The sequence below is a fragment of the Eublepharis macularius genome, chromosome 19 (assembly GCF_028583425.1).
Source record: "Eublepharis macularius isolate TG4126 chromosome 19, MPM_Emac_v1.0, whole genome shotgun sequence".
Lineage (NCBI taxonomy): Eukaryota > Metazoa > Chordata > Lepidosauria > Squamata > Eublepharidae > Eublepharis > Eublepharis macularius.
Genome location: NC_072808.1, coordinates 15,396,674 through 15,418,281, shown reverse-complemented (window position 1 = coordinate 15,418,281; position 21,608 = coordinate 15,396,674). Strand labels below are relative to the sequence as shown.

At 45.2% G+C, this 21,608-nt stretch overlaps 3 protein-coding genes across 3 annotated transcripts; 1 reads left to right on the top strand and 2 right to left on the bottom strand.

Moving 5' to 3' along the window:
- Nucleotides 1–872: 872 nt before the first annotated feature.
- On the top strand, nucleotides 873–1,808 carry LOC129346007 (olfactory receptor 1B1). The gene has a single exon (XM_055003255.1). The coding sequence runs from the start codon at nucleotides 873–875 to the stop codon at nucleotides 1,806–1,808; it is 936 nt and encodes a 311-aa protein (XP_054859230.1).
- A 7,230-nt stretch (nucleotides 1,809–9,038) lies between these two features.
- Nucleotides 9,039–9,977, bottom strand: LOC129346004 (olfactory receptor 1K1-like). The gene has a single exon (XM_055003253.1). The coding sequence runs from the start codon at nucleotides 9,975–9,977 to the stop codon at nucleotides 9,039–9,041; it is 939 nt and encodes a 312-aa protein (XP_054859228.1).
- A 9,706-nt stretch (nucleotides 9,978–19,683) lies between these two features.
- Nucleotides 19,684–20,622, bottom strand: LOC129346006 (olfactory receptor 1K1-like). Its single transcript, XM_055003254.1, has one exon. The coding sequence runs from the start codon at nucleotides 20,620–20,622 to the stop codon at nucleotides 19,684–19,686; it is 939 nt and encodes a 312-aa protein (XP_054859229.1).
- Nucleotides 20,623–21,608: the final 986 nt, after the last annotated feature.

The window sequence follows — 21,608 nt, the reverse complement described above, 5'->3', positions numbered from 1 at the left end:
GAAAGGCAAAAAAGAGAGCGATCTCACCAATATTAAATGCAAGCTAGCAAGTACACATAAAATGCACATAAAATTTATTATACACAAAGACCCTTGTACACATCCCATGACATATAGGCTGGGCTCATTTTGAGAGGGAACACGCCGGAACGCAGTTCTGGCAGTTCTCCCAAGAGGTCACGTGTCAGGTGGCCCCACCCACCTGATTTTTGGCCATTTTGGGCCCATTCTGGCCTGGATTGGGACCAAAATAGCCCGGATTGGGCCTCTGTCAGGTGGTGGATCACTCTCCCGCTCAGCAGCAGCCCGATCTTGACCATTTGGGGCCCAGTTTTGGCCCTGATTGGCCAGGATTGGGTCCAAAACAGCTAGGATAGGTGATGTCAGGAGGTATAGCATATGCAAATCAACTGAGCTAATAACACTCTTCTGGTGATGTCAAGGGGGTGTGGCATATGCTAATGGGTTATGCTAATGAGTTATGCTAATGAGTTCCTGCAGCTCTTTTCTACGAAATGACCCCTGCATATAGGACTATGCAGCCCATTGTCAGGGGAATATCAAACGCCAACTGTAACTGTTCAAAGCAAAATTCAGTGGTCAGATCTTCTTTAAACATAGAAGTCTCACACTAGTTTCTCACACTGATTGCTGGTAGTTTCATGGCATGAAGTTTTGACAACTGAAAGCCAGAAAACTATTCCACCTCTATAGCCCCGAACATAGAATCTGAACCTTGAAAACTAAAAATTAAGCAATTTAAATGTGTTCCAAAAGTTTTGCTTCCATTTTAGATGGGTGTACCCTCTGACATGAGGCTGTACATCTAATGATTCCAGTTCCTTCATGTTGTGATTCCCTCTGTAGGTCCCATGGACTGTGAGAATGACACGGATGTTGTAGAGTTTGTCCTTCTGGGTTTCTCCTCACGACCTGAACAACAGCCTCTTTTCTTCTTCATCTTCCTGCTGATGTACGGAGCAGGCCTTCTGGGCAACATCATGATGCTCGTTCTGATCACCGTGGATGCCAGACTTCAGACCCCCATGTACTTCCTGCTGCGTAGCCTTTCTGTGGTGGACGTGGGGTTCATCACCGTCACAGTGCCCCAGATGCTGGCTCACATGGTGTCCTCTTCCAAGACCATCCCTTTCTACTCCTGTATGGCCCAGTTCTTCTTCTTCTACGTGTTTGGTGTCACAGATCTGCTCATGGTGAGCGTTATGGCTCTGGACCGCTACGTTGCCATTTGCAACCCTCTCCACTATGCTGCAGTGATGAACCAGAAGGTCTGTGGATATTTGGTGGCTGGGTGCTGGATCGTTTCCACCCTCCACTCCATGCTGCATGCTGGCCTCCTCCTGCGACTCAGTTACCGTGGAGACAACCACCTGTCCCACTTCTTCTGTGACCATCAGCCCTTGCTGCAGCTCTCCTGCTCAGACACCAGCATCAATGAAGCCGCCATCTTCTTTGAGGGTGGCCTCATTATCCTTGGTCCATTTTTCTTCATTATTCTTACCTATGTCCGCATTGTGGTGACTGTCATGAAGTTCTCTTCCTCGGGGAAGCGCAAAGCTTTCTCCACCTGTGGCTCCCATCTCACCATGGTGGTTCTCCTCTATGGGGCCATCATTGGGGTCTACTTCCAACCCGCATCCAGCTACTCTGCCCAACGTGGGGCCATATTTGCTGTCATGTACACTGTCATCACACCAATGTCCAATCCCTACATCTACAGTCTCCGGAACAAAGATGTGAAAGGAGCTCTGTGGCGTCTCCTGGGGAAGAGGGTCTTTTCTCAATAGTGAATCATTGTTCATGTGTCCCAACCCTTGCCCCTATCCATACATCCTAAATGGCAGTACCTCTGATTGGGTGGTTCAAGTGAGTATGAGCAATGGAGATCTGCTATTCTGACAAATAACAAGAATAATATTTGGTTCACTCCATCAGAAATCCACAGAATAGCTGGAAAAATTCTTTGCATAGTAGGAACTCACAATGTAGTGATATGGTAGGTGCATTCATGGTATCTGGGGCTCAACATATATTCCGACAGAATGGCTTGTATCCCCTGGAAATTTCTGCTGATGGATGCGATTTCTGGTTTTGGAGAGTGAATTTCTCGCCTCCCACTGCAGGCCAAAATAATCCCCAAAATACGTGAACAGGGGAAACCTGGAAACAGCATGGAGGAGGTCAGAGATTGCAGCAGCAGAGGGTAAATAAGCAAAAATCAACCTGTTCCCCACATACACGCACCTGTGGAAGTTCTCCGTGGGATCCAAGCCAGTATCTGCTCATAGAGGCGATGATATGGCACCAGGACTTATTAAAGGAATTTTGCCTCTCCAACCAGGCCTCTGTTGCCTCATCCTGTACACCATAGTAGGATTGTCAGCTGAGCGGGAGGCTCAGGGGTGTGGGGTAATGCAAATCACCATCACTCCAACAGCATGGCATCGTTTCTGACGTGAACTCAAAAGTAATGTCAATGGGTCAGGCGATGCCCTAGAATTCAACTTTTTGGGGTCCACTCCTACCATTCCACTCTATGGTTTTAGCAAAGAGTTTCCGTGGAATCCTAGAGTGTTGCCCCCATGTGATTACATCGCTTCCAGGTTCATGCTGGAATGACGTTGTGCCATCGGAACAATGGCATTTCCCCTCACTGCCCTATCTATGGCAGCAGGGGTCAGGGACTGCCAGAAGGAGACCCGGCAGCCCTACAGCTGAAAAAATCAGACCCCTCCCACCAGGAGAGTGTTAGTGCCCTCTCCCTTTTACCCTTTCCCTTCCTCTAGTGCAAGGATAATTTCACTAGTAGCCAAATGTAACCTGATTGGGTACTTTGCGTTGATTGAGATCCAAAAGCAGCCTCTACCTGCAGGGGCACGTGACTCAAGACTACCAAGTTTGGGATCCATTGCCACGTTGAAAGCCATTATACAGTCCTCTGTCTTTCTTTCCTTGTCTCTTCTGTTTCTGCAGATTGTTCTGTTTGCTCCTCTCGCTATCAAGAACAAAACATGCCAAAGCACACACCATAAGTGAAAAAAACGTTAACAATTCACTGTGTGTGTTCACAAAGCCAAAAACTACATGTAGAGATTCAGAAAATCTTGCACGCAGAATAAAAATTTTACGTACAGAACAGAATACAAAAAAAGCTTGCATGCAGAACAAAAATTCCACAGTAAGTCTTGCATGCAGAGCAAAATACATCAAGTCTGGCATGCAGAGCACATCCAAGAATCCGCATATGCTGTGTTTTGTATTTGGCTTCTTTGGGAAATGAATAAAGAGATACAAGTACCATCTTATATGGAGACAGAATACACCTTCAGCTCAACAGCGTCATAAAATGTTCAGTAAGTTGTAAAATCTGGAATCCCTGTGTCCAGCATAATGAACTGTGATGTATAATATCAACAAAGGCCATTTCCGCACACGTTGAATAATGCACTTTCGATGCACTTTAGCAATCCTTTGGAAGTGGGTTTTTTGTTCCACACATGGAGTGATTCTGCACATGTTGGATAATGCACTTCCAATCCTCTTTATAGATCATTTTGAGCAGATTTTTTTGTGTGCGGAACAAAAAATCCACCTCAAACGATTGATAAAGTGCATTGAAAGTGCATTATCCAACATGTGCGGAATCAGCCAAAGGCATCTCAAAAGTTTTAAAACACCCGAGTTCATAATTACTCCGGGTTCCTGTACCTCAGCTCTTCTTGCTAAGCCATGAATCATAACAGCACTTGCTTTTCAATATGCCTTATTCCTTGCCTCTCTGATTCCGCACACGTTGGATAATGCACTTTCAATGCACTTTAGCAATCGTTTGGAAGTGGATTTTTGGTTTCACACACAAAAAATCCAGTTCCAAATGATCTCTAAAGAGGATTGGAAGTGCATTATCCAGTGTGTGGTGCAGATGGCTCAGGACATTCCAACATCTGAAGACAAGAATACAAACTATGCCCACCCACCCCCATTTGTGGTAAAAAGTAACTAATTGAAATGTGCTGCTTTATAAAGATTAATTCCCACCCCCTGCACTGCCCAATCCTAATCTTTTCAAAACTTAACCTTTCTCTTTGGGTTTTCCCATTCAAAAGTCATCAATACATGTGGCAATTAGCCACAGTTGACCGGTACTTTTAAACCAGTTGTTTCCGAGGCTTTTTTCTGGGAAAAGAGGTGGTGGAACTCAGTGGGTTGCCAGCACAGAGGGTAACTCCTGGCAGGAGGTGGTGCCCCTGGTACCACATGCTCCCAGGGCCAATGACATCACTTTGGGTCAGCTGGAACAAGGGGGGAGTTTTTAAAAGTTTAAATCGCCCTCAGAGAAAATGGTCACATGGCTGGTGGCCCTGCCCCCTGATCTCCAGACAGAGGGGAGTTTAGATTGCCGTGGTGCGGAGGGCAATCTCAACTCCCCTCTGTCTGGAGATCAGGGGGCGAGGCCACCAGCCATGTGACCATTTTCAAGAGGTTCTGGAACTCCATTCCACCACGTTCCAGCTGAAAAAAAACCCCTGGTTATTTCTCTCTTTTTAACTTTTAATAATTAATTGTTGTTCTAATAAGAAATGATAAATAATAATTCTACTTTTTCTCACCTCAGTGCAGGGACATAACCTTTTATAAAAACTTTTGCTTCGTTATAATTTGTACCTTCTTAACACACACAATACCCCCCATCCCACACCTCATGATGGCTATAAGCCCTCAGTGGGCTTTTTAAATGAAATGGTCTGGTTTTGAATGTTGCGATCTTGAAGGATGTTGTACTCCCCACTTTCGACGGAGTTCATCTAACCCTTGCAGACTAAGGGCCAAACTACAAGTGACGAACGACACTTGTACGGCAAGTGTATTCCTCCCTGTTCACTTGCCCTCCACTTGCGCTTCACTCGAACCACTCGCCGTTCAAGTGTCATTTGTCTCTTGTAGCTTGACCCTAAGAACCTAGGGGTTATACTGGATCTAGCACTACTATTAGAAAAGCAAGTTAAGGCAGCTGCAAAAAAAAAATGCTTTCTACAACCTCACTCTAGCCTGGACGATGGCTTCTTACCTTGACATGGCTGACCAGGCCACGTGGATCCATGCTATGGTAACATCAAGACTTGACTATTGTAATACACTATACATAGGTCTTTCGTCTAAGGGCCAAGCTACAATTGACGAACGACACTTGAACGGCAAGTGGATTGAGTGGAGGGCAAGCGAACAGGGAGAAATACACTTGGGGCCAAGCTACACATGACGAATGACACTTGAACAGCAAGTGTATTTCTCCCTGTTCACTTGCCCTCCACTCAATCCACTTGCCGTTCAAGTGTCGTTCGTCATGTGTAGCTTGGCCCAGAGTTAAGTAAAAGACTCCAGTTGGTACAAAATGCTGAGGCTCCACTGTTATCAAGAGAAAGCAGGAGGCTGAATATCACCACCATCCTGCAGTTACTTCATTGGCTACCTATCAGTTACCGTGTTCGGTTCAAAGTAACAGCTATCACAGACAAGGCTCTTCACAGCCTTGGCTCAGCATATCGATGAGATCGCCTCTCTCCTTATGTCCCTACACGGCAGCTTTGCTCATCTGAACAGGGTCTCCTGCAGGTGCCACCCTGCACATGGACGAAATCAACAGCAGCCCGTACACAGGGCTTTCTCTGTGGTGGCCCCTACCCTGTGGAATGACCTGCCCGAGGAAGTCAGGAGAGCCCCCACTCTCCTGGCTTTCCACAAACATTGCAAAACTGAATTATTCAAAGCGGCTTTTTACAAGAGATAGGAGGGCTGTATTGTAGGGAGGTGATCTCAAAGACATGCTTCACTAAGTAAGGTTGCTAGTTCCCTAAACTGGGAGGGGGTGGAAACCCGGCACTTACTTTGTGCTGGCAGCAGCTTCCGTTTGCGTGCACCAGCACCTGCGCAATGACATCACTCCCAGAAGTGGTGTCATCACACCAGCCACGGGAGCGCTCCCATGCTTCGTGCAGAGCCAATTTGGGAGCAATGTTGTTACTTCCAGGAGTGATGGCATTGTGCCCTTTGGGAGTGCATGCACCATGCATGCTCCTAAGGTGCTTGCTGGTGTTCAGCAACTTCCGGGGGCTTGCCACCTCCCACCAATCACTGGTGGATGGGCAGGCAAAGGTGCAAACATCCGGGAGTTTGCCCACCACCAGCAGGCACCTGGGAACCCTACTAACAAGTTAGGAACCATAGACTTTACCACTATGTTGTCCCTATGTACTATCTATTACTTTAAGTATGTGCTCCTATTACCTGTGCTTTAAGTATGACCCTACTGGGTAGTTCTGTGTTGCCTAATGTCAGCCCTAGAATTGCTTATGTTCTGTTTCAGCATTTCTTCAACTTTGTATCGGGTTCTTGCTGATGTTATGTCTTTGTAAACTTGCATTTATTTGCCCACTGGCATTGTTTGTGGAAATGTCCTTGGTATTGACTGTGCTAATTTCACACTACGTAATCCACCTTGAGTCTCAGTGAGAAAGGCAGGCTATACATGAGATAAATACATAATAAAATAAAAAATAAATAAACCTGCTCTTGTGCTCTCGCATGGATTGTTCTTGGGTCGAACCCACTGAGGGCCAAGCTACAAGTGACGAATGACACTTGAACGGCAAGTGGATTGAGTGGAGAGCAAGTGAACAAGGAAGAATACACTTTCCGTTCAAGTGTCATTTGTCACTTGTAGCTTGGCCCTCAGTCCATGACAAAAGAATGTGGGACAGTTCAGGCAATTCTGAGGGCCAAGCTACACATGACGAATGACACTTGAACGGCAAATGTATTTCTCCCTGTTCACTTGCCCTCCACTCAATCCACTTGCCGTTCAAGTGTCATTCGTCATGTGTAGCTTGGCCCTGAGGCAGTATTCCACTTTATTTCAAGTTCCAGATACAGTTTCTCCTCATAATCCCACACAGGCCGGCACCATATCCAGTAGGGGGAAGGACGGCTTTCTTCCCGTTCCTGCTCTCTTCTTATGACCGTGGTGCCGTTCCTCTCAGGTGAAAGAGGGATGTGTGGCAGGCCTCTGAAATGTTGTTCTGTCCTTGACAAAGAGGGAAGGAACCTGAGAGGAGCAACTCTTGCTTCCTCTCAGGAGAAGCTCGATGAAGGGAAGATGGCTGCTTTCTTCCTCCTCATCCATTCATTTTCTTCACCTCCAGCCTCTTCCTCTACATTACAAAGTCCTCAGGTTTATTAGAGAACAACATAAGGACTTTTGTATCACATCTGCAATTGGTATTTTGCGTGTCCAAAATGTACACTCGCTCTTTTCTTTTTGCGACTGCAGCACGCAGGGAGAAATGACTGTAGCATCCCCCAGTGTGCTGTTTTCACATCCCCAAACTGTCCTATGGAGATCTTATTGGATCAATTGTGAAACTTCTATGTAGCCATGTAAGTATTAAGATTACTCCAGTGGAACCAATGCAACAGGTGCTTCTCCCTGCATACTGCAGTCACAAACAGAAAAGAACAGGTGTGATAACAGGTGAGATCCAGATCCAGAGGAGTTAGCCATGTTAGTCTGTAGTAGCAAAATAGTAGAGTCCAGTAGCACCTTTAAGACTAACCAACTTTACTGTAGCATAAGCTTTTGAGAACCAGAGCTCTCTTCATCAGATGCAGGAGATACGGAGATACAAGTGAGATATAGGGCCAAGCTATAAGTGACGAATGACACAGGTTGGACACTTGTCAGCTTCCCTCAAGTTTTGATGGGAAATGTAGGTGTCCTGGTCTTGCAGCTTGGCTCTCCAACTGCTGTCCAATGGACTTCTCAACTGTCACTTGTCCAACATTCCGCCAAGCTGCCTACGGGCCAAGCTACACATGATGAATGACACTTGAACGGCAAGTGGATTGAGTGGAGGGCAAGTGAACAGGGAGAAATACACTTGCCGTTCAAGTGTCATTCGTCATGTGTAGCTTGGCCCTACATTTCCCGTCAAACCTTGAGGGAAGCTGACAAGTGTCCAACCTGTGTCAGGTGTCACTTGTAGTTTGGCTCTCACTGTCCTCAGGTTCACATGAACACAAGTGAATAGGATAAGGGAAAAGTCATGGGGAAATTTGAGATAGGTGAATGGGTTTCCTAATAGTTAATTCCATAACAACATGCCTATCTATTGGTTGAGTACCAGGTCCGGTTCAAGGTTTTGGTGTTGACCTATAAAGCCCTATGCGGACTGGGACCAGCATACCTTCGGGACCGCCTCTCCCCATATGTTCCCCGGAGGTCGCTTCGATCAGCCACTAAACACCTGCTGATGGTCCCTGGCTCCAGGGAGGTCCGCCTGGCCTCTACCAGAGCCAGGGCCTTCTCAGTTCTGGCTCCGACCTGATGGAACTCTCTGTCTGAGGAAACTAGGGCCCGGCAGGATTTGTTATCTTTCCGCCGGGCCTGCAAGACGGAGATGTTCCACCAGGCATTTGGTGAGGGCTGGGCTGTCCTCTCGCCGGCCATACCACTGAAGACCTTCCACCACCCATGCAGGAAAATGCTGCATTTTAATATTTTATACCCGCCAATTTTGATTGTTTTGATATAATGTTTTAATGTTTTTATAATGTTTTTACTGTTTTAAACTGTTGTTAAACTGCCCTGAGCCCGTCTGACGGGGAGGGCGGTCTAGAAATGTGATTAAATAAATAAATCTTTGGCAAGTCAGCAAGCTTATCTCCTTCAACCCTGTGCAAATATATATCTATCCTGGAATTTTGGAAGCATACGCTTTAGCTTCAGATCTCACTAGTGGAGAAGGTCCTTTGAACCTCTGAAAACATAATAACGATGAGTCCTGCGGGCCATCTGTTGGTTTTGTTTTATTGATTTCCAGGTGATTTTCAAGAAAGACTCTCAGGGCCAAGCTACAAGTGACAAATGACACTTGAACGGCAAGTGTATTTCTCCCTGTTCACTTGCCCTCCACTCAATCCACTTGCCGTTCAAGTGTCATTCGTCACTTGTAGCTTAGCCCTCACTGTGTTTCTACCTTCCGGCACAGAGCTCTACGCAAGGCACCTTTGACATCATTGTTCCTCAAGCTGTATATAAAAGGGTTGAGCATCGGTGTGACAATGGTATACATGACTGTAGTAACTCTTCCCTTCTCCGCTGAGTACCGAGCTGTGGGCTGGAAGTAGACTCCAATGACCGTGCCGTAAAAGAGGGTGACCACAGAGAGATGAGCCCCACAGGTGGAAAAAGCCTTGCGCCACCCAGAACCTGAGGGCAGCTTCAGAACGGTGACCAGGATGAGGGCGTAGGAGATCACAATGAAAACAAACGGGCTCAGCACCACTAAGGCCCCTTCAGTGAAAATCAACATTTGAATTAAACTGGTATCCGTGCAAGATAGGGCTAGCACGGGCTGGTGGTCACAGAAGAAGTGAGGAATCTCCCGGGAAGCACAGAACGAGAGGCGACTCATCAGAACAATATGCAACAGGGAATGGAGGTGAGAGACTATCCACGAACTGGCCACAAACCCCACACACAGGCTCCCGCTCATCATGCTGGTGTAGTGCAAGGGGTTGCGGATGGCCACGTAGCGGTCATAAGCCATGGCGGCCAGGAGGAAGCTGTCAGTGACCCCGAAGGCAAAAAAGAAATACATCTGGGTCAGACAGCCAGCGTAAGAGATGGTCTTGGCTTCCGACACCAAGTTGGCCAACATTTTTGGCACGGTGACCGAGGTGAAGCAAGCGTCCACCAGGGAGAGATGGCTCACGAAGAAATACATGGGGGTGTGGAGATGCGCATCCCAAATAATCAGCAGCATAATCAGGAGATTTCCCAAGATGGCTACGATGTACATAACTAGAAAGACAGTAAAGAGGAGCTTCCGTTGTCCTGGCTCAGAGGACAGACCCAAGAGAACGAACTCAGGGCGGATGGTGAGGTTTTCACTACCCATGTGACCAAAGAGCCTGTGAGGGAGAGTAAAATCCAAGATGGATGAATGACTGCTTTGTTAATCACATTCTCCCTGAAAATAATAAGGCGGTTTAAAAAGCATTTTAAGAAGTTTAGCCAACCATTTCAAGCCCACGTAAACAAGCATAAAACAAATCTAAGATTTTTTTTTCAGCCTAGACACACATAAATGGCATATGAAAAACAGCACTGACAAGTCCATTGTTCCAGTCAGCAAATCCTGAAGAAAAAAAATCTTTAATAATTAGAGTAAAAATACATAGAGAATAATAATAATAACATTCGATTTATATACCGCCCTTCAGGACAACTTAACGCCCACTCAGGGCCAAGCTACAAGTGACGAATGACACTTGAACGGCAAGTGTATTTCTCCCTGTTCACTTGCTCTCCACTCAATCCACTTGCTGTTCAAGTGTCATTTGTCACTTGTAGCTTGGCCCTCAGAGTAGTTTACAAAGTATGCTATTATTAACACAACAAAACACCCTATATGGTGTTGTTGTTGTTGTTGTTGTTGTTGTTGTTGTTGTTACCACAACAAAACACCATATGAGGTGGGTAGGGCTAAGAAAACTCCTGAGAGCTGTGACTGACCTAAGGTCACCAAGCTGGCCTCAAGTGGAGGAGTGGGGAATCAAACCTGGTTCTCCAGATTAGAGTCCTGCTGCTCTTAACCACTACACCAAACTGGCAAAGGAGGGGACTTTCCTTTGGAGGACATCCCAATACAGAGCATGAAAACTTCCCAGATGACATCTCAAGAACTTGGCGTGCATCATTGTTTGACTTACATTAGAGACAGAATGCTGGACTAGATAGCCCTTTCGATCTAATTCCATGAGAAATTTTCTTCTTGTATTTATGTTGACCCTCTAAAAGATACTGCCAGTATCTTTTATACTAATAGCCAAGTGGCCCTGATCTGTGATCTGGCCTTTCTCCCAAGCTTTTTTCCTGTGCAAAAATAGTGCAGGGAGGGAGGAATTGTCCCATTTCTGCTGTTGCCTTCTGTGAAGGCATTGTGTGCATGTGCAGCAGCGGAAATGGGAAAACTCTACCCCCCCACCCCCGTACTGTTTTTACACTGGGAAAAACACTTTGGAGAAAGGGTGGAGCTCTCCCTTCCCCCAGCAGCAGGATTCAGAGCCTCTTTGGACTCCTTTTTTTAATGTACAAGTCATTCCCCAGAGCTGTTGTATGTCTGCATGGAGACTTGGTTGGCTCTGTGGTGAAGGAAGTAACGTTTAAAATGACCCTCAGCCAGCAATACAAAACTGGGCCATAGGGAAGAGGCTGGGGGGAGGTGAAAACAGGGGGCAGAGAAGGGTGGATAGGAAAGAGAAAAAGAAGCAGGAAAAGGAGAAGAGGCTATGGGGGGAGGGAAGCGAGAGAGATGTGGTGGGGGAGGGGAAAATGAAATGCCCCCCTCAAGACCTTGTATTTGGAGTTGCCTGCTCCAAGTTGGGAAATTCCTGGAGATCTGGGGGGTGAAACCTGGGGAAAGTGGGGTTTGGGGAGGGAAAGGACCTTGGCACGGCATAATTCCATAGAGTCCACCCCCAAAAGTAGCCATTTTCTCCAGGTGAACTGATCTCTGTGGCCTGGAGATCAGTTGTAATTCCGGGAGATCTCCAGCTACTACCTGGAGGCTGGGAACCCTACATGTATTCCTTATTATTCAGAACCACTCCGCTGGGGTATGCCCATTCCAGTTGGGCGGACTGGAAAAGATCCAAGTCCCACTTCCACCTGAAAGAGAAGAGGACTAGTCAGTGGAGAGAGAGACCTTTTTCTCTCCCAAAATTCTAGAAACACAAGGGTGCCCAGTAGATGGGCAATTGATTTGGGGTGGGAAAAAAGGAAGTACTTATTTATTCAGTGAGTGGTTAAAATGTGGAATTTGCTGTCAGATGGCCCCAAGCGTCGATGGCTTTAAAAGTCGACTAGATGGATTCATGGAGGATGGGTGCATCAGTGGCTACTAGCCACGGTGACTAAAGGGAACTTTGCATTCAGAGGAGGGCAATCTCTGAATTCTAGAGCTAGGAGGCAATATCAGGGGAAGGCCTTTGTGCCCTGTGGTTGGCCCTCCAGAATAACTGGTTGGCCACTGCATGAGACAGGATGCTGGACTACGGGCCAAGCTACACATGACGAATGACACTTGAACGGCAAGTGGATTGAGTGGAGGGCAAGTGAACAGGGAGAAATACACTTGCTGTTTAAGTGTCATTCGTCATGTGTAGCTTGGCCCTACATGGGCCACTGGTCTCATTCAGCAGGGCTCTTCTGACGTTCTTATCCAGTTTTCTCATGTTGTGATGGGGCTATGGGGAGGTAACAATTTCTGCCGATGACTCTATGCCTTCTTGGGTGTTTAGTGATTAATCATGTTGAGTTGTACCCTGCTGCTTCTGGTCTGGATTTCTTGTTCCATTGACAGGTCATTGACTTTTGAGACAAATGTAAATCTTTCTTACATACTTTTCCCTTTATATAAAATAGAAAAGAGTCCAGTAGCACCTTTAAGACTAACCAACTTTACTGTAGCATACGTTTTCGAGAATCACAGTTCTCTTTGTCAGATGCATGACATCAGAAGAGAACTGTACTCAGCTCCCTTAATTGAAGCATGGTTGGAAAAAGTGTGGAATTATTTCATTGTGGAAAAAACACACAATGATCTCTATGTAGCGGAGAAGTTTCCGGTGAGCTCTAATTTTGTGGAGAAATGGTTCCCGTTTTTTGAATATGTTGAAAAACATAACATTCAGCCGAAATCAAAAAATCCTTCAGACAATAACTATGTCAAAAGGTTTTACACTATAAAGTTCCACAATGTATATAACTTTGTTGACATGTGCTGACTCTCCTTCTGTAACAAAATTCCAGGTATTGAATTGATTGTTTGTTTGTTGTACATGTTTAAGTTTGTATGTTGTAATTGTTTTCATTTAATAAAAAGTTTTTAAAAATTAAAAAAAAGAAAAGAAGAGAACTGTGATTCTCGAAAGCTTATGCTACAGTAAAGTTGGTTAGTCTTAAAGGTGCTACTGGACTCTTTTCTATTTTGCTACTACAGACTAACACGGCTAACTCCTCTGGATCTGTTTCTCTTTATATGTTATTCTGATGCAACATGTACTTCAATAAAAAGTCATTGGCTTTTCAGACACATCTTTCTTGCTTGCCTTTTCCTTTATATTTTATTATTTATTTATGTCATTTATGGTCCGCCTTTCTCCCTGAGACTCAAGGCGGATTACACAGTGTGAGATTAGTACAGTCAGTTTACAAAGACATAACATTAGCAAGAATCCAATACAGTGTTGAAGAAATGCTGAAAACAGAACATAAAGCAATTCTACGGTTGACATTAGACCGCATGAAGCACAAGTAGCTCATAGGAGCACATATTTAAAGCAACAGATAGTATGTAAGGCAACGAAGTGGTGAGGTTTATGGTCCTTAACTCATTAGTGAAGCATCTGAGAGCCCCTCCCTACAATACAAAAGCCTTTTTGAATAATTCAGTTTTGCATTGTTTGCAGAAAGTTAGGAGTGGGGGCTCTCCTGACCTTAGGCAGGCTGTTCCACAGAATAGGGGCCACCACAGAGAAAGCCCATGTACGGGCTGCTGTTCATTTCACCCATGTGCAGGGTGGCACCTGCAGGAGACCCTGTTCAGATGAGTGAAGTTGCCGAGAGGAACATGTGGTCCCATAGGTATGCCGGACTAAGGCCATGAAGAGCTTTGTATGTGATAATCAATACCTTGAACTGAGCACAGAAACTGAGCATGGAAACTGATAGGTAGCCAACTTCTTGACTGAACGGAAACCGTTAATAGACTTTTTTGCATGAAATAGATAACAAGGATTTGATGACATCTGGATTTATGGATTAAGAAACAGGAACAATAGAAAAAAGAGGGGGTTTTGTGACTAACTTCGAATAAGTGGGACTCTAGAAATGATATGTTCTTGTTGAGGAGAAAATTGGAACTCAACTTGTAGTGTAATTTAAGTTTGCTTTGTTTTGTTTTTCCTTCTCCTCTTAACTTTATAGATATATGTATTGTTAGTGTGTTATGTTTAGAACTGTGTGTTTTTTCTTGTTCTCTATGTTTGTTGTTTATTGTAGTGTTGTAGTTTATAGTTTAAATAAAGAAATTTAATACAGAAACTGATAGGTAGCCAGTAGAGTGACTGCAGAATGGGGGTGATGTTCATACTCCTGCTTGCTCCTGATAACAGTCGCGCTGCAGCGTTTTATGCCAATTGGAATCTTCTCGGGCCAAGCTACACATGACGAATGACACTTGAACGACAAGTGTATTTCTCCCTGTTCACTTGCCCTCCACTCAATCCACTTGCCGTTCAAGTGTCATTCATCATGTGTAGCTTGGCCCCTCGTTAACTCAGGGCCAAGCTAAACGTGACGAATGACACTTGAATGGCAAGTGGATTGAGTGGAGGGCAAGTGGACAGGGAGAAATACACTTGCCGTTCAAGTGTCATTCGTCACTTGTAGCTTGGCCCTGAGTTAACGAGAAGTTAACTCAGGGCCAAGCTACACATGACGAATGACACTTGAACAGCAAGTGTACTTCTCCCTGTTCACTTGCCCTCCACTCAATCCACTTGCTGTTCAAGTGCCATTCGTCATGTGTAGCTTGGCCCTTAGATGGGAGACCTGTGTTATTCTGACATGACATGTGCAGCAATAAAAAGTCATTGCCTTTTAAGACAAATGTAAATCTTTCTTACATATCTTTTCCTTTATCTGTTATTCTGATGCAACGCGTGCATCAATAAAAAACATAATGCCTGTCAACTAATTTCTCCATCCTTTCATATACATGCTGTTTGTCGCACGCACACAGCTATGTCTGTCTTCATTCTTTCTGTGCTCCCCCATCTGAATTACTTTCTGCTTGTGAGTTAAGTAGCTCCATAGAGGTGAGTGGAAGTAAATCAGAGATACTTCTATTTTATTCCACGCAGACACAAAGTGGAAAAAAAATGCAACCCTATAGTTAGCTATGACTTGACGGCAGTCCCCACCACCGCAAAGCTACTATTATTAACTCCTTCCAACAATATGCTTCTTGTTCCCAAGAGGTTCTTGTCAAGGAGCTACAAGAACTCTTGATTGCTTTAGTGATTCAACCGCTGGACACTTAAAACGAACGACTTTACTCACCCAACTGACTTTAGCTATTTAAAGAAGATTTCATCAATGAGAGAAAGCAGTAGAAAACTTGAAACAGAAGACCTGGATGAAAAGCCAGGTAACAACTTCATCAGGTAACAGGTGGAACTTGTGTATGAAGACACCAGGCTATGCGGATGCTTTGGTCAGGGAAGGGGTTATATTTATAGCTGCACAGCTCCCACTGGAACATCATCCCCAGAGCTCTTCTTCAGAGGACAGCAGACATTGATTGCCCTGAGATTGCTTTGAAGCCAAACACATGGGGAAAAGAAACGCAAAATGTATTTATTTCTTTTCAACTCTTTATTATTCTGAAACTCTCCAAGGTGAAACCCAAGTCAAACAAATCAGCATGGTATGCTGGATATATGCCATGTGGGATCTGGGGACATGAATAATCCCCAGTGATGATGACTATATCTCAAATATGACCTCACAGGTAGGCATGACATCTGCCCACTTCAGGTGGGCAATCTTTTGCCACCTGTGTCATCCCACCTGTCCTTCAGTTCGGACTGGCAGGTGAACAAGGTGGTGGTAGAGAAGATGTCGTGCAGTGTGTCGATGGTGACGCATCTGATGTCATGTTTGACCCTCGCCCTGCTCCCAAAATTCAAGAGGGTGCCAGGCAGTGGCCCGATGACCCTACTGACAGTGGGCTTTCCCTCACAGCACACTTTTAAGTCAGTGCTTCTGTGTATTCACACAAATCAGTGCTGAATTGGCTTGGGCTCCGGTCATTCTGCACTGCACAACCTCAAGACAATTTGGTATCTGCTGACAAGTCAAGATGTGTCTGTTTGATGCCGCCTTTTGTGGGGCCAAGCTCACTTAAAAAAAAAAATCAGCACGTGTTGTAATGTTGCAGTGTTCAAGCCTATCCCCCCTGTCTTCCTGTCCCTGTATTTGCTGACTGAGCAATCCCATGCCTACCATTTTTAAAAAAAAATTCTGGAGAGGTGGTGGCAGATTTCTGGAGATAAACCTACAAAATACTTTTCGTGCTTGTTCTACTAACTTCTAGCAAATTGTTCTGGTGTAATTTGAATTGCTTGCTTGGTGCAAAACAATGCCTCTCTGCCAGAGCAAAATGTTTAAATGCTACTGCGCCCCAAAAAACAGCATTCTTACTGGCCTCCTCACATCATGTGGCCATATTCTGCGATGGGGAAAGCAGATTCTTGAGACAAGTTCCTCTCTCTCATTTCCAAATCACAATGAACATGAGCCCCGGTTGTAAATAAAGGAAATAAAAAAGTAAGCCCAAGAAGTGATCAGTGGGGAATGTGGATTGCCATCAGGGAATGGGATGGACATTATGCTTAAAGGAGTAGAATGCCATAATGTCACAGCATTGCCACTCTCCCCTAATTAAAAAAAGGGGAAGAGAATGGATACTCAATCACTAAGGGTTTGTTTCAGGCTTCTCCTAATGCCAAAGAGGGGAAAAAATAAAGATGTGTGTGGAGAGCAAGGTAGGGAGGGATGGAGGGAGGGAGTGGTCTATACAACTGTTCAAGAAACAAAGCCACAACTTTATGACCCTTTCCTTGTTTAAAAAAAATTAATGAGGGAGTGTGTTGAGAGCAAGGGAGAGAGGGAGGGAGTGGTCTCCACAGCCATTCAAGAAACAAAGCCGCAATGTTAGGACCCTTCCCTTGCTTTAAAACAAATGAGGGAGGGTGTGGAGAGCTGAGGATAGGGGAAGTAGTCTCTACGACTGTTAGAGAAATGAAGCTGCAGTGTTACGACTCTTCCCTCACTTTAATAAGAAAATTGCGGAAAAGGAGTTCACAGAGCTGAGGGGGGGGGTGGTTACCGACAGGTGGCAAACCAATCATTGCCCGGGAGGAGGAAAAGGAGGGAGAGACGCAGTTAGGGACTAAGAATTCCGCACACACAGAGCGACTTGGCAGCAGCTTCAAGAAAAAGTCACGATAACCAGCAACAATAACATTGCATTTTAAAAATTTTACTTAATAAAATTTATATCCTTATATCCTTTATATCCTTCTGAAAGCCTTTGGGCCTTCAGAACTGGGCATCTGTGGGAAACTAAATGTCATTTGGCATACAGTAGTAAAGATCATTGAGGTTTCTTTTAGTCTTCCTTGGTTTGTCATCATTTTGTTAAATTTGTCATAATGTTGACGTGCATTTGTAACTGAAGGGCAGGGACAAATGTTTTTCTCCAACATAGGCCATATTTCCATTCCAGTTGCTTCTCCTTAAGAAAGGATAAGCTGTTGCCATCACCCCTCCATGTTGCTGACATTGGCCGTTTCCACACTACTCACCTTCATCCGGAACGCTGAGGTATGTCACAAAAAAAACCACGGAAGATAGCGTCTTCTCGCGCGACATCGCGCAAAACTCGCACGAGAAGACGCTATCTTCCGGGTTTTATCCGCAACATTCTGCAGTGTTCCGGATGAAGGTGAGTAGTGTCGAAATGGCCATTGTTTTCTATCCCTCCATCTTGACTATTTGACTAGCTTGTTTCTGCCACTCCTCACCTAAGGCTCCCCAAACCCCATTTCCCTTCCTCATTATGTGCAAGTGTGTGGGTGTGACTATGCCCAATTATATCATTGAGAAATTTAAAAGAAAATACACTGGTGAAATAGGGAGATAACAGTTCCTGATTATCTGGGCAATGCAATCTTTGCACTTCCTGGTGAAACACAACTCTTGCTTCCTCTCAGGAGAAGCTCGATGAAGGGAAGATGGCTGCTCTCTTCCTCCTCATCCATTCATTTTCTTCACCTCCAGCCTCTTCCTCTACATTACAAAGTCCTCTGGTTTATTAGAGAACAACATGAGGACTTTTGTATCACATCTGCAATTGGTATTTTGCGTGTCCAAAATGTACACTCGCTCTTTTCTTTTTGCGACTGCAGCACGCAGGGAGAAATGACTGTAGCATCCCCCAGTGTGCTGTTTTCACATCCCCAAACTGTCCTATGGAGATCTTATTGGATCAATTGTGAAACTTCTATGTAGCCATGTAAGTATTAAGATTACTCCAGTGGAACCAATGCAACAGGTGCTTCTCCCGGCATACTGCGATCACAAACAGAAAAGAACAGGTGTGATAACAGGTGAGATCCAGATCCAGAGGAGTTAGCCATGTTAGTCTGTAGTAGCAAAATAGTAGAGTCCAGTAGCACCTTTAAGACTAACCAACTTTACTGTAGCATAAGCTTTCGAGAACCAGAGCTCTCTTCATCAGATGCAAGAGATACGGAGATACAAGTGAGATATAGGGCCAAGCTATAAGTGACGAATAACACAGGTTGGACACTTGTCAGCTTCCCTCAAGTTTTGATGGGAAATGTAGGCGTCCTGGTCTCGCAGCTTGGCTCTCCAACTGCTGTCCAATGGACTTTTCAACTGTCACTTGTCCAACATCCCACCAAGCTGCCTACATTTCCCGTCAAACCTTGAGGGAAGCTGACAAGTGTCCAACCTGTGTCAGGTGTCACTTGTAGTTTGGCTCTCACTGTCCTCAGGTTCACATGGACACAAGTGAATAGGATAAGGGAAAAGTCATGGGGTAATTTGAGATAGGTGAATGGGTTTCCTAATAGTTAATTCCATAACAACATGCCTATCTATTGGTTGAGTACCAGGTCCGGTTCAAGGTTTTGGTGTTGACCTATAAAGCCCTATGCGGACTGGGCCCAGCATACCTTCAGGACCACCTCTCCCCATATGTTCCCCAGAGGTCGCTTCGATCAGCCACTAAACACCTGCTGATGGTCCCTGGGCCCAGGGAGGTCCACCTGGCCTCTAACAGAGCCAGGGCCTTTTCAGTTCTGGCTCCGACCTGGTGGAACTCTCTGTCTGAGGAAACTAGGGCCCGGCAGGATTTGTTATCTTTCCTCCGGGCCTGCAAGACGGAGATGTTCCACCAGGCGTTTGGTGAGGGCTGGGCTGTCCTTTCGCCGGCCATACCACTGAAGACCTTCCACCACCCATGCAGGAAAATGCTGCATTTTAATATTTTATACCCGCCAATTTTAATTATTTTGATACGTTTTAATGTTTTTATAATGTTTTTACTGTTTTAAACTGTTGTTAAACTGCCCTGAGCCCGTCTGACAGGGAGGGCGGTCTAGAAATGTGATTAAATAAATAAATCTTTGGCAAGTCAGCAAGCTTATCTCCTTCAACCCTGTGCAAATATATATCTATCCTGGAATTTTGGAAGCATACACTTTAGCTTCAGATCTCACTAGTGGAGAAGGTCCTTTGAACCTCTGAAAACATAATAACGATGAGTCCTGCGGGCCATCTGTTGATTTTGTTTTATTGATTTCCAGGTGATTTTCAAGAAAGACTCTCAGGGCCAAGCTACAAGTGACAAATGACACTTGAACGGCAAGTGTATTTCTCCCTGTTCACTTGCCCTCCACTCAATCCACTTGCCGTTCAAGTGTCATTCGTCACTTGTAGCTTGGCCCTCACTGTGTTTCTACCTTCCGGCACAGAGCTCTACGCAAGGCACCTTTGACATCATTGTTCCTCAAGCTGTATATAAAAGGGTTGAGCATCGGTGTGACAATGGTATACATGACTGTAGTAACTCTTCCCTTCTCCGCTGAGTACCGAGCTGTGGGCTGGAAGTAGACTCCAATGACCGTGCCGTAAAAGAGGGTGACCACAGAGAGATGAGCCCCACAGGTGGAAAAAGCCTTGCGCCACCCAGAACCTGAGGGCAGCTTCAGAACGGTGACCAGGATGAGGGCGTAGGAGATCACAATGAAAACAAACGGGCTCAGCACCACTAAGGCCCCTTCAGTGAAAATCAACATTTGAATTAAACTGGTATCCGTGCAAGATAGGGCTAGCACGGGCTGGTGGTCACAGAAGAAGTGAGGAATCTCCCGGGAAGCACAGAACGAGAGGCGACTCATCAGAACAATATGCAACAGGGAATGGAGGTGAGAGACTATCCACGAACTGGCCACAAACCCCACACACAGGCTCCCGCTCATCATGCTGGTGTAGTGCAAGGGGTTGCGGATGGCCACGTAGCGGTCATAAGCCATGGCGGCCAGGAGGAAGCTGTCAGTGACCCCGAAGGCAAAAAAGAAATACATCTGGGTCAGACAGCCAGCGTAAGAGATGGTCTTGGCTTCCGACACCAAGTTGGCCAACATTTTTGGCACGGTGACCGAGGTGAAGCAAGCGTCCACCAGGGAGAGATGGCTCACGAAGAAATACATGGGGGTGTGGAGATGCGCATCCCAAATAATCAGCAGCATAATCAGGAGATTTCCCAAGATGGCTACGATGTACATAACTAGAAAGACAGTAAAGAGGAGCTTCCGTTGTCCTGGCTCAGAGGACAGACCCAAGAGAACGAACTCAGGGCGGATGGTGAGGTTTTCACTACCCATGTGACCAAAGAGCCTGTGAGGGAGAGTAAAATCCAAGATGGATGAATGACTGCTTTGTTAATCACATTCTCCCTGAAAATAATAAGGCGGTTTAAAAAGCATTTTAAGAAGTTTAGCCAACCATTTCAAGCCCACGTAAACAAGCATAAAACAAATCTAAGATTTTTTTTTCAGCCTAGACACACATAAATGGCATATGAAAAACAGCACTGACAAGTCCATTGTTCCAGTCAGCAAATCCTGAAGAAAAAAAATCTTTAATAATTAGAGTAAAAATACATAGAGAATAATAATAATAACATTCGATTTATATACCGCCCTTCAGGACAACTTAACGCCCACTCAGGGCCAAGCTACAAGTGACGAATGACACTTGAACGGCAAGTGTATTTCTCCCTGTTCACTTGCTCTCCACTCAATCCACTTGCTGTTCAAGTGTCATTTGTCACTTGTAGCTTGGCCCTCAGAGTAGTTTACAAAGTATGCTATTATTAACACAACAAAACACCCTATATGGTGTTGTTGTTGTTGTTGTTGTTGTTGTTGTTGTTGTTACCACAACAAAACACCATATGAGGTGGGTAGGGCTAAGAAAACTCCTGAGAGCTGTGACTGACCTAAGGTCACCAAGCTGGCCTCAAGTGGAGGAGTGGGGAATCAAACCTGGTTCTCCAGATTAGAGTCCTGCTGCTCTTAACCACTACACCAAACTGGCAAAGGAGGGGACTTTCCTTTGGAGGACATCCCAATACAGAGCATGAAAACTTCCCAGATGACATCTCAAGAACTTGGCGTGCATCATTGTTTGACTTACATTAGAGACAGAATGCTGGACTAGATAGCCCTTTCGATCTAATTCCATGAGAAATTTTCTTCTTGTATTTATGTTGACCCTCTAAAAGATACTGCCAGTATCTTTTATACTAATAGCCAAGTGGCCCTGATCTGTGATCTGGCCTTTCTCCCAAGCTTTTTTCCTGTGCAAA